Raw genomic sequence first — 12,866 nt, forward strand, 5'->3', positions numbered from 1 at the left:
TAATAAAATCTACCAAAGCCAAGTTGAGGCTAAAATAGCTATGCAAGCCAAAGACGATTAGAAGGAATTTTTTAGTTTTGTTCATAGTTTCAAAAGCACAACACAGCAATGCACAGAGCTGATTGTGAATAATGTTACCTACACTGAGACTGAAGAAATAGCTAACCTGATAAATTTAGCTCTAACTTTACCCCTCACTCCCCTCCATCTGCCCCTCATGAAATACCAGAAACTGGCTAGCTTTCAGCTACCACACAAGACCAAGTCCTAAAAGTGCAATCAAAAGCTAAAAATACCGCATTGATTAATGTTGACAACCACCATGGATGCATTTTATATATCATGAAGCATGATTTAGCCACACTCCTAACAACAGTGTTCAGACACAGTCTCCATGCAGGTTTTGTACCAAGCAAATGGAGAACAGCTATGGTCATTCCCTGCATAAGGGAGGACCTTCTACAGACCCAGGCAATTACTGACCCATAAGTGTGACCAGCTTCATATGCAAAGCCACAGAAAGACATCATAGAAATAAATCAATCAGGACACAGAGAACCTCCAATACTAGACCTGCCTCAGTTTGTATTTGTTAAGGGCAGGCCATGCTTACTCAACCTGGTAGATTTTTTTTTAATGGTCACCAAAGCAATGGATGAAGGCAAAACAGTACACACCACATACCATGACCTGGCCAAAGCTTTTGACACAATTCCCCACTCGGGTATAGTAGAAAAGCTAAATAAACTGAGAATAAACCACCAGGAGCAGTCAGTGACTTTCCAAATGACTTGGCCATTCTTCAGGAAGGTTTGTCTCACATAAATAACTGGTGTCAGAATCATACTCTGAAACAAAATGCCAAAAAAATTAATTATTGTATCCTTTGGGAAGTCATCTACTTCAGGGAACTACTACACTGTCAGTACACCTTAAGAGCTGACCCAGTTGTTCAGGATTTGGGAACTTATGTGAAGAGTGACCTAACTTTTGACCAACATGTATCTATTGTTTGTAAGAAAGTCCTTCTATATTGCATAGCTTATAAATAAAGTGATTGTTTCTTGATCTAGGGATATCATTGCCCCCTTTACTCAGCCCTCATTAAGCCAGTCCAGACACATGCAACAACTGGATCACCCACAGAGATACTTTGCTAAAATGATATAAGGCCCAAACAACATGTCCTACATGGAGTGACTCAAAGTCCTGTCACTATACTCAGTATCCTACAGACTGCTAAGAGGTGATCTGTGTCTGGCATACAGAGCATCCTCCAATCCATTACTAATGGATTTACTCCACATCAGCAAGCAAAGATGGCATCAAGAATACTCGGTCTAGGGATCTAAACCTCATCCGCAACATCAACAAAACAGTTTTGAAGGACAAATATATTTCACAGAGAATATACCGCTGCTATAGAACATATGCCCCATCCACACAAAACAGTCTCAGCCCCATTGAGTTTCAAGCATAACTTAGATCTATGGATGGGTCCCCTCAAATTATCTATGGTATGATCCCAATTATTCTCATTAGGGATAATTATCCATTATGAGATGGATAAGGCCAATCTATAACCAAATGGGATAGGTTATTTCAAGCACACAAAGGGAAACTGGCTAGACTTTAAATGGCCCACAAGGGCAGCTAGCCTAGTACTTACCTATAAACCTATAAGGACGAGAGAGGGAGAGGGGGAGAGAGAGAGAGAAAACACTTTATTATCTATAAAAACATACAATCATATTTTATTAAGGAATCACAAAGTACGAGGCATTTTGCATTTTCTCACCCAGTTCAGTAGCTCAATTTTCCTTGGATCTGTTTCTTCTTGTTGCTCTTCTTTTCCTTTCCTTCCCTTCTTTTTGCCTTTTCCTTTGGCAGCCCTGTTGAGGGCGATGGGAGACTTTTTTTCCTTATCTTGGCCATCTGTAGGTGCAAGGCTGCTCAATGGCTACAATAAAGCATAACATTTTAATGCAGAAAATATTCTTTGAAGATGTTAGCTTTTCTCCGTTTTTTCACTGTTCATTCATTCTGGTTATCTTCTCTAGTTAGATATCTTATTAGTAGCATGCATGTTATTTAAAATGGACTATACATACTTAATTTGAAAATGCTGACTTTACAGACTTTTTAAACATTCATCAGTTAGGGCTATTTTAGAGGGTTCATAGGTTAATACTAAGCTAACTGACATTGTGGGTCATTTTAAGCCTAACCAATTATCCTATTTGAGAATCAAACTTTGTACCTTTTGTTTGTAAGGCAAACACCTTAATCATTATGCCAACCCCATAATCTTCCTGCTATAGACCTTAGTAGCATGCAGTCTATTTAAAATGGACTATAAATATCTACTTATTTGCATGCTGCTAAGATTATGGGCAATGAAATTACATAAATTCAGAGTTCATGCAGGCATTTTTGAAATATTCTTTCTTTAATACTGTGGTGGTGGTGCTGCGGTAGCATTGTCGCCTCACAGTTAGACGTTGCCTGTTCGATTCTCAGTTAGAGCGTCTTCTGTGTGTCGACATGCATGAATGGGCATTCCTTTGCTGAAGGTTGTGTGTTAGGCCCGGCAAGCCAGCACGTAAAAATCTACTGCCAATCATTAGCGGACCGGAGTTCCGCTGTGGCGACCCCTAACTGGGAAAATCTGAAAGAAACAAACATACTGTGTTCAAATGTAAACTGATACAATTGACAGGTTATTTGAAAACCCTCCTCAAAAAGTCATCATAAGGCAAAAACATATAAGTATAGTGTGAAAGCAGGTATCTGATGTCTGTTTATTCCAGTGCTGGAATCAGCCAGTATTTTATTTAAGTTGTTTAGCAGTTGGCAAAGAGGATTAAGGCTCTGAATTGTTAATGAGCTGCTTCTTGTCTTCAAAGAGTACAGAGTTTGAGTCTTGCTACATTCATTTGCCTACTTTGTGGCTCTGAGCAAATTACTTAAAGCAAACAGTGCTCCTGGGTTACCCCTGAAAAGGGCATATTTGTGTCCATTGAGCTTACCTGATTAACAAATGTGTTAAAAGGGGTAAAGGAAAATACTGTTGCACATAAATTACTTTTTTAATTTGTTTGAATTTTGAAACTCTAGGAGTAGGAAACAAATTGTAGATATGGTGTAAGCATAAAGGGACCCTGCTCTCCACCAATATAAATAAATAAGTTAATAAATAAATAAACACTCAGTTTAGCATTTTTGTTTTCCTTCTGTTATTAATCAGTGATACAGAATTCAGTTTTCTGCTTTTGACCTCATGTTTTGAGATCCTTCCATTTAAAACTTAGTTCTATAATTGTGATACATTTGGTACTATCCAGCAAATGTTTAAAACTAACAGAAATTATTAGCAATTTCTATATAAAACATGGAATAAAAGAACCACAAAAACCCTGTGATACAAAAAAAAACTGATACAAATAGGTGTGCATGTATTGTAGCAGAAGGCAAAATAAAAGTCCAAATAACATCATTCAACAATCTTCTAAGCACATATAACAGGCTGACAAAGAACCATGATTAAAATCTTCCAAGATCCAAACTGGTTACAATATTTTATAGCTCTGGGTATATCTTCAAAAAACTGAATATTATAAGAAACATAAATGGTAAAAGGTTGAGATACAAGAGTCAAGAACTCCATTAACGTTTTATAGCTAAGAATTTAAAAACTACTTCTGAGTTAAATTACTTTTTTCTAAATTCTCTTCACTTTGTTTGAATATCCAGAAATTAGTTTAATGTCCTTAAGTCTATTCGTGCAAATTTTCCAGAAGAGAGACACTTGTAGGCCCAATAAAACCAGTTCAGATGGAGTACTGAAAATATTATGGTTAATTATAAATTGTGCATGCATGAATTTTCAAGTATTATTCATCAGTGGTGGTTTCCCAGGACTGTACCAAATGCAATGTAATGTTGGCTTTTTTCTGATAACTTCAACCAGTATTTTATGAACAGCATCAGACACTTGTTAGATGTATTTAGGATATATTTGTAGTTATGTAATATCATTTTTCTAGCCAGGCAATGCCCAGGTTATTGTTGGCCAGATTAAGGCTAAGTAGATAAGGAAAGGAGACCAGTATAAATTATTTTGAAGTGGCAACTTTGAATAAGTTTAGGACCATCAGATCTTTTCATTTTAACCCTGGGACACCTTCAAAGTTTCCATGGTCCTCGAAGAGTCATGGTCAACTATACGTAAGTGTTTAAAGGTGTGAAAATAGATAAAAATTCAAGGCATTTTTGAGAGTAATATTGAGATTGTTGAAGACTGGTGACACCAAACAAACTGTGGAAAGATTAAGATTCTCGAATAGATTGTCATTATAATAAATGAGTCTCTATAACAAATGACATAGTTTCACAACATTGTCCTTATCTTACTGAGGAAGAATAAGGCCCTATGATCTATATTGCACAGTCTTAGTGATTTCCCAAGTGCCCTGATCCAAATGGGAATCAGTTAGCTTTAAAAGTCAGTATAAATAAAAAAAAATAGTAACTCTGTCATTCTGTAGTATAACAAGAAACTTGAAATAAATTGGGCATTTTGCTGACTATATAATAATAGTTAAAAGCCAGAAACCTTAGCCCTTTTTTCCTCTTGGGACAGGACAGTTTGTTTTGATTTATCTATTTAATATTATTCCACACTACTTGACTAATTATTTACTAATCTAAATAAGGAACTTGGGATTTAGATAGAGACTCAAGACAGATGATCAAAGTAAAGTCCAAATAAATGTGATAGGTCATATTTAATTAGGTGTAATGAAAAATCTAAAGTAACATATGCAGTTAAAATTGCTAGATATTTCAAAACTGGAGAAAGGTATTAATATAGTGTCTGGGTCTGGCAAACTGACAAAAATGAAAAGTGTTTCCTATAACACAGGGATGGGCATTTCTAAGTTTGAAATCAGACTGCAATCTTTAATAAGCCTGAGAGAAGAATACAGAAGAAATGTTTACCAAAAATGAGAATATTATCAGAGAAAGTAATTTTGATTTCAACATGAGAATATTATCAGACAAAGTAATTTTGATTTAAACATTGTTAGACTTACTCCCAGAAATGAGGGAATTGGCATGAAGTATGAAAGAGTGGTTCTAATAATACGTTTAACAGTTAGAGGGAAAGAGGACAGCTCTAAGGAAATATGGAAAGTAGTTTGTTACTTCAGAATAAGAAAAATGTGGTGACTTTGCAAAGATTAATAATAGTCTTAATAGAAAATGGGAATTAAAGACTACTAGTCCAGTGGAAAAAAATATTTTTTTATTGAAATGCCTCTTACTGTAATAAGACAAAGGTTTATTTTTATTTATCCTTTGTTGACCCAGTTAGTCCCACTAGGCTAACGGGCTCTTTTCAGGGGAGACCCAATGTGGTATACATACTACAAGGGGAAATGTTGCCAGTGCCTTGGAGAATTCTCCCTACTTGTCATTGTTGTGAGTGGGACCCATTTTGAAGGAGCACGTCCTGTTTCTGTCAGGCACAGAGGCGACCTAGAGAAACATGGAGGCAGATGGATACAGAAGGAGATGATGAAATGGTGAAAGAAATGGAGGAGAAAGCAAATATCAAGACCACAGAATTTGTGCAGGATTCTGAGATCTTTCAAAGAAATCTGTTTGATGGAGATGAGTCAGAAATGATGGATGTATAATTGCAACCCTCCAGTCAGGAGGAATGTGGGGTAAGTTTCTTAAAGAAATTGTAATGCAAAATGAGACAGAAAATGAAGAAGATGTTTCCTGGGGAGACATTATGAAGAAAATACAAATGGACGATGCAGAGATAATCCTGAAGAATAGTGGTGAGATGGAAAAGAAAACATATGCAGAGAAAGTAAAAGAAGTCGAAGGGTCACAGCAGAAAAGAATATATAAGACAATGAAAAACGAAAGTACATGGTAAGGATTCTAAGTAAAGAAGAGTAAGAAATGGACAGGTATGAATTGTGGGACAATGTAATAGCTTCTTTGGGTATAAAAGCACATGAGGTGACATCATTTATTCTTATTAACAAGCAGACATTTTGTAACATTATATTTAAGACTATGGAAAATTTTCTTGGAGAATATGTAAGAAAGAAAGACTATAAATAAGTATATTTAAAGCCTGTATTGCACTTTGTTCAATGTATTTATTTGAAATGCTGCTTCATTTTTGCCAATTGTGTCTGCATTTTTTTCTGCACTTTGAAATTCTGCATTACTGTCTTATATAGCATAGGCTAGATTCGGACTTGCTGAATCCAGACTGTCTGGTATCACTGTGCTCTAAACCAGCCATCCTACATTAAGACGGCCTCCCTGCATCCTTGTAGCAGAAGTGTGTAGATCAGGATCCGAGTTGGGAATTGCTGGAGAAAGGCTCAGTCTGGGGCTTTCCCATTGGTAGGTTATCTTAAAACTGTTGAATTCAGCTTGTATTTAAGCCTCATGTTTGCGAGGGTTTGTTCTGAGTTAACTGGAGCTGCTCAGAGTTTGGTGATTTTAGCCAGAGATCTGGAGTGCATGTGAACTGAAATGCCAGGCATCCACTGCAAACAACTGAAAAATAAGTATATTTAAAGCCTGTATTGCACTTTAACTGTATGTATTTGAATTGTTGCTTCCTTTTTTGCTGATTTAATCTACAATTTTTTTCTGCACTTTGAAATTCTGTACTATTGCCTTATATGGCATAGGCCAGATTCTGACCTGCTGAATCTAGACTGTTTGGTATTACTGTGGTCTTAAACCAGCCGTCTTACATTTAGAGGGCTCCCATGCACCCTTGTGGCAGACGTGTGTAGCTCAGGTTCCATCTGAGTTGAGGATTGTTGGAAAAAAGCTTAGTTTGGGGCTTTCCCATTGGTAGTTTGTCTTAAAACTTTTGAATTTCACCTGTATTTATGTCTCCCTAGATATGTGTCAGTAGAACTCTCCGGAGTCCCCTGTTGCTCTGCAGGCAACTCAACAACACACTGAGCAGCATCGCCAAGGCTCTTCACCCTAAACCGTTAACAGAATAAGCCTCTCTTGTATTCCTACATCATTAACTGATCTAACTTACCCACTCCCCAACAGTTGTTGTTGTATAAACTTGCCATTATGGATGGTCACTTTCCCACCATTTCTCAGGCCAGCCTGATTGACTTGGGCATCCTGTAGCAATGTGGTAATTGCCTCAAGTATACTGACAACCACTTAGTCCTGAAACAAATACTGTATGTGAGAGGTTTAATTACACTATCAATTTGGAAACAATCCTCTCACATAAGAAAAAACAAGGCATCAAACAGGTTGTCAGCTCATGCACTTCACCTGTCACACAAGTTCAGGACATAACACATAAACCCACATATGCGGAAGTACTCACTAAAAGAATATCAGAAGATCAGACCTCCCAAGTGCAAGTTATCTGCACACACCTCAACATGTATAGAAACAACAATAGACATATCATTGTCTCATGAAATAAGCCTTTAAGGGACAAGGAGAAGGTCATTGTCATCTGCCTATCAGGTGCCAGGATCTGTCAGATCACACATGCACTCAGGTCACTCAACATTTAGTACTGTTATCACTCTGTCACAGTCCATGTTGGGGTGAATGACATTAGACATACCTCCCTCAGCTATATGAAGAGAAACATGACTGGACTCTCAGATTATGTGTCCCAGGCAGGTATGACCCTAGCCCTAAGCAGCATTCTACCTCACCCAGGATGATGCCACAATATAAACAAAAAAATGTTTCACTTAAACAATTGGCTTAGCTTCTGGTGTCAGTTCAGGGGGATTCAGTATTTGTCAGCAAGCGACGACATGGTCGACAGACCACACTACTTTGCCAGAGATGGTCTGCACTTGTCTGCCCTAGGCTTTCTGATACTGATTAAGGTGCTTGTCTCCCCCATAGTGCGTTTTTTAGGCAATGTTAAAATTACAGAATTTCCAACATAGCAAAATCCACTTGAGACAAACTTAAGGTTCTGCTGCTTAATGATAGGAGTCTAAACACAAAACTGCATTCCCTGAAAGCACTCCTCACCTTGGAAGATGCTGACATCTGTGCATTCACTGAAACATGGTTCAAAGCCACAGACATCACCTCAGCCTTGCAAGACTACAATGTCTTCCACACATTTACATCCCAGAGTGAGCATGGAAGAATAGTGGATGTGTATCCATCTTCATTAAAGCCAAGTACACCTCAAGATTGGTCAAACACTATGACTATCTTAAACTGCACTATGTCCAATTAACTATAGGCAGAATACTCTACCACATCATTGCTAACTATAGGCCCCCATCCATGAATGAAGAAAAGCACACTGTCTACCTGGACTTGCTGGAGTCTCTCGCCATACAGCAAAACACCTTAGTTGTGGGAGATTTGAATTATCCCTCCATTGCCTGGGTAACATGCATGAGTTCAAACATGCTCACGCAGAGGTTCCTGGACTTTATCAATGTAAATGCTCTGGAACAGATAGTCTGCAATCCCCACAAGGGGTTCTAATGTCCTTGACATAGTATTCACCAACATGGATGGTCACTGGACTGCCCCCTATGTGATGCCCTACCTGGTAAGGTCAGACCATAAATCAATCTCATTCAAAGTAATTATTGGATCAAAAACCCACAAAGGAGGAAAAAAACTAAGGAACTTCTCCTAAGCAAACTAGAGCCTACTAAGTGATGGTATAAAAAGTTTTATATTTCCTGCTATCACAGGCAATAATGACTTCTATGCAGAGATGTACACAAATGCCCTATATAATCATCTTAGCAACTATATAGGCTTGTCTGAAGCTGACCAGATTAAAACTAGGCCCTCCCAAAAAGCAAGCCACCTTGGGAGACATCTAGTATAAACAGACTGTATAACAAAAGGAAGAAACTGATGTGCAAGAACAAGAGGCAACTGCATCAGCAGAAGAAGAATTCCCTCCATAAATTGAACAAGCAAATCAGAAGTCTTGTAAAGCCCTCTAAATCTAATTATGAAGCAAAAATAGCATCCCTAGCCAAGGGCAGTCATAAAGCATTCTTAAACTATGTCCGAAATCTAAAGGGAGTGCCCAGCTACATGCTGAATTGGTAGTAGATGGTACCACTCACACTATACTGGAGGAAATTACCAACTTGCTGACAAATTTGGTGCAAACGTCACCCCACTATCACCACCAGGTATACCCCATGGAATACCTGACACCAGTTCTTTACCTAGTATTTCTAGAGATCAAGTCATATCTGCCCTCTCCAAGGCTAAAAACACGGCCTTATTGGGACCAGATAACATTCCAGGTTGCTTACTAAGCAATCTAGAAGAGGATCCAGCTTACCCATGTGTCATTCTCTTTAACCATAGCCTGAGAACTGGCTTTGTAGCAGCAAAATGGAGAACAGCAACAATAATTCACTCACATAAAGGGGGGGCCATCAACCAACCCTGGGAACTATAGACCCATAAGTCTAACCAGCCTCCTCTGCAAAGCCATGGAAAGGATCATCATGGACCTTATAAACAATGATATAGGCAACAATTAAACTCTAGACCCAACCCAGTTTGGCTTTGTTAAGGGTAGATCATGCTTATTGAACCTGGTAGACTTCTTTGAGAAAGACACCAAAGCTCTGGATGAAGGTAAGACAGTGCATACTGCCTATCTGGGCCTAGCCAAAGCCTTTGACACAATCCCCCTCTCAGGTATCATTAAAAAACTCTCCCAGCTAGGAGTTAACCCTTACACCTCTAGATGGGTAGCAAACTGACGTACCAACAGAACACATACTATCAAAGTTGGTGACTCCACCTCTACCAGTAGACCTGTCACAGTGGCATACAGCAAGGATCTGTACTGGGCCCTTTACTATTTGGAATCTATTTCTCAGAAGTCCAGGCTAAAGTAGATGATCTTTGGCTTACTAAGTTCACTGATGATTGTAAACTATGTGCAATCACTGAGTCCCCCAATAATGTTAACATATTACTGAAGAGGCTAACAAAAACAAATGAGTGCTATCAGAGTCGCAGACTAAAACTAAACACAAAAAAGTGCATTATTATCTTATTTGACAAAGTGGAATTACCCACTAATTGCAATATTGACAGCATCCCTCTAATTTCAAACCCAGTGGTGCGATATCTGGTAACACAGGTCAACAGCAATCTGAAGTTTGACCACCAGGTTTCCATGGTGGTAAGGAAAGCCTTCTAAATTGGGCATCTCATAAGTAAAGGCATTGCATCCAGGTCTAAGGATGTTATAACCCCACTTTACTCGACCCTAATCAGACCATTAATACAGTTCAATGCTCTCTTCTGCATGTATCTTACCAGAAACCTGCAGCAACTAGAGAGACCACAGAGGTTTCTCACTAAGCAGATGCAGGGCCTCCAAACCATGATCTGCATGGATAAACTAAAAGCCCTGTCACTGTACCTGTATCATATAGGCTACTGAGAGGCAATTTGTGCCTGGCCTGCAGGGCAGTTCTGACCCTCACCTGATATAAATTCTGTACATCTACAGATCAAATAGTAGTAGTGTCACTTGCTGTAGGGATCGCAACCTTGACAGTGACATTAAAAGAACATGCTAGAGAGGCAGGTATGTCTCCAGAGTCCCAGAGATTGCCACTGCCCTGGAATAAACTTCCAATTTATGTGAAACAGATTACCCTATTGAAGTGCAGCCTGGATAAATGAACAAATGGATGGGTGATCACAAATTCACCCTGGGGTGGCACCCATGTTCCTCATGGACAGAGTAGTCAGTACTGATCTGTAAAGTATGTCCATCTAACCAAGGGCAATTGGGCAACCCGGGATTAACATGGCTAGGATTATAAAGGCTATAGGGCCACTAGCCTATTAACCTCCTATGAACCTATGAACATATGAACCCATGTAATCTTTATGTGATAAACGTATTTAACAGGGAAACAAAAAAAATCATGTACAGTTTCAAAAAGAGGTAGAAAGAGAGACTTTGAAAGGTTATTTGAAAACTTTATGTAAAGAAGTACTGGACATTGGAAACATTTATGACAAAAGGGGTTTATGGACTGGTGGCTGGGATTGTAATATTGTGTTAAAAATAGAAAGAGAAAAATATATATACATATACCATGCATGATAAATACGGAAATAGGAGTGCTGTAAAATACTGGTGACAACCAACCCAAAACATGTTTTTTTTTTTTTTTTTTTTGTGGAAAAGAAGGATATTTGATAATAACTGTGACAAACATGTTATTTTTTTGTGGAAATGTGACATGATGCAAAAAATGTGAATTTAAATGTTGTAAATGAAACAGCTGATTTGGCATAATGGTATGTTGCTCTGACTGTAGTGCATAGGGTCCTGGCTTCAAGGCTTGGCAGGGCAATTCATGGTGGTAATGCATAATTTATCCCAGATGGCCTAGTGGTATGGTTTCTGACTATGATGTACAGGTTTCTGGATTCAAGGCCTGCCAGAGCCAGTTATTTTGTGAACCTATATTGGATGGGAAATAGGAAATTCACTGCAGGGATCACCTCTGTGGATCTGCTCGACAGGGGCAAAGCAAAATAATTTTCTTGGGTGGTGAAAGCCAGGGTACCTTTTTGGCTAGGCTTATATAGGCCCTAGGGCCAATAGCCTAGTACCTACCTATGAACCTATAAAATGCAACAAAATTGAAAATTTATGGATGAATTGCAAAAATTAAAACAAGAGCAAGGAAAAATATAAAGAGAAGAAAATGAACAAGAAGAAAAAATTCAGAAGTAGTAGAAATAGAAAAATTAGATGAGGAAAAATAATAATAAAGAAGACATAGAAAAGGGTTCTGAAATAAGTGATGAAGAAGGAAGAAATTGGGAGGTAGTGAACAAATAATTCTATTGGTAAGAGTGTAAAAGACAAAAAAAGAAAGTTTAAAGGGATAAGTACAAAGCAGAAAAGAAAGGAAATGGATGAAAAAGAATACACGTACAGTTAATAACTGAGGGTCACTAGGTGCAGTGTTTGATTTTCACCTTTATGAGGGAAATTGTCTAGGCTTAGAATGACCTATTAAGAAAGCTAGCCTAATAGTTACTATGAACATATGAATCTAAGGGAAATTGAACATTTCAGAGTATTTTCTGTAAATGTGAACAGTATTAATAATATAGTAAGAAGATCAGGAATTCTGTAGTGGTATGATATATGTGATGTAGACGTAATTATATTAGAAGGCACAAGTTTTTAACAAATGAAGAACGATTGCAAACAGAGAAACTATGGGGAGGAAAGACAATCTGGAATTTGGGAAATGAGAGATGTTCTAGAATAGCCATATGTTGTAGAAACACTGTAAAGTTATTAGATGCAGCTATAGCAAAAATGGGAAGATTAAGCACTGTAGATTTAAAATGGAAAGAACAAATATATATAGAATTAGAAAATTATATACTTATGCTAATTGTAAAGAAAGGTAAATCTTATTTTCATAACACCACCTCTAGCTGGAAGTATACAGCACCAAAAAAGGCAATCCCAATGGAAAGGAGCCTATAGCAATATATATTCAATCCAAAGAATACCGGTAATACCACAGTCCAAAAGTGTAACATTTTAAATCATACACCATTTTATTCACAGTCTAAGATTGAGTGCTTTTGTATCCAAAACAGGAAACTTCATCAGAATCTGTCTGACAACACATCCTGTTTCACTTATAAAGTCCCAACCCATTTTCATTAGCCCACATATATACCTTTAAAAATACATCATATCATCAGTGTTATCCAATTATTTACACATTAAAAAAAATATATTCATCTGTCCGTTTTTTAATGGGGGT

General features: G+C 37.8%; 1 protein-coding gene across 1 annotated transcript in view; it reads right to left on the bottom strand.

The window, feature by feature from the left end:
- TRPM1 (transient receptor potential cation channel subfamily M member 1) overlaps positions 1-12,866 on the bottom strand; it is an 841,064-nt gene that overhangs the window by 571,648 nt on the left and 256,550 nt on the right. Inside the window, exon 10 of the mRNA XM_044078483.1 lies at positions 1,799-1,960. Within this exon, the coding sequence (XP_043934418.1) occupies positions 1,799-1,960 (162 nt within the window). The remainder of the gene's footprint in view (positions 1-1,798; positions 1,961-12,866) is intronic.

This window comes from Protopterus annectens, chromosome 7.part1 (assembly GCF_019279795.1).
Source record: "Protopterus annectens isolate FY-2018-M chromosome 7.part1, PAN1.0, whole genome shotgun sequence".
Taxonomy (NCBI): domain Eukaryota; kingdom Metazoa; phylum Chordata; order Ceratodontiformes; family Protopteridae; genus Protopterus; species Protopterus annectens.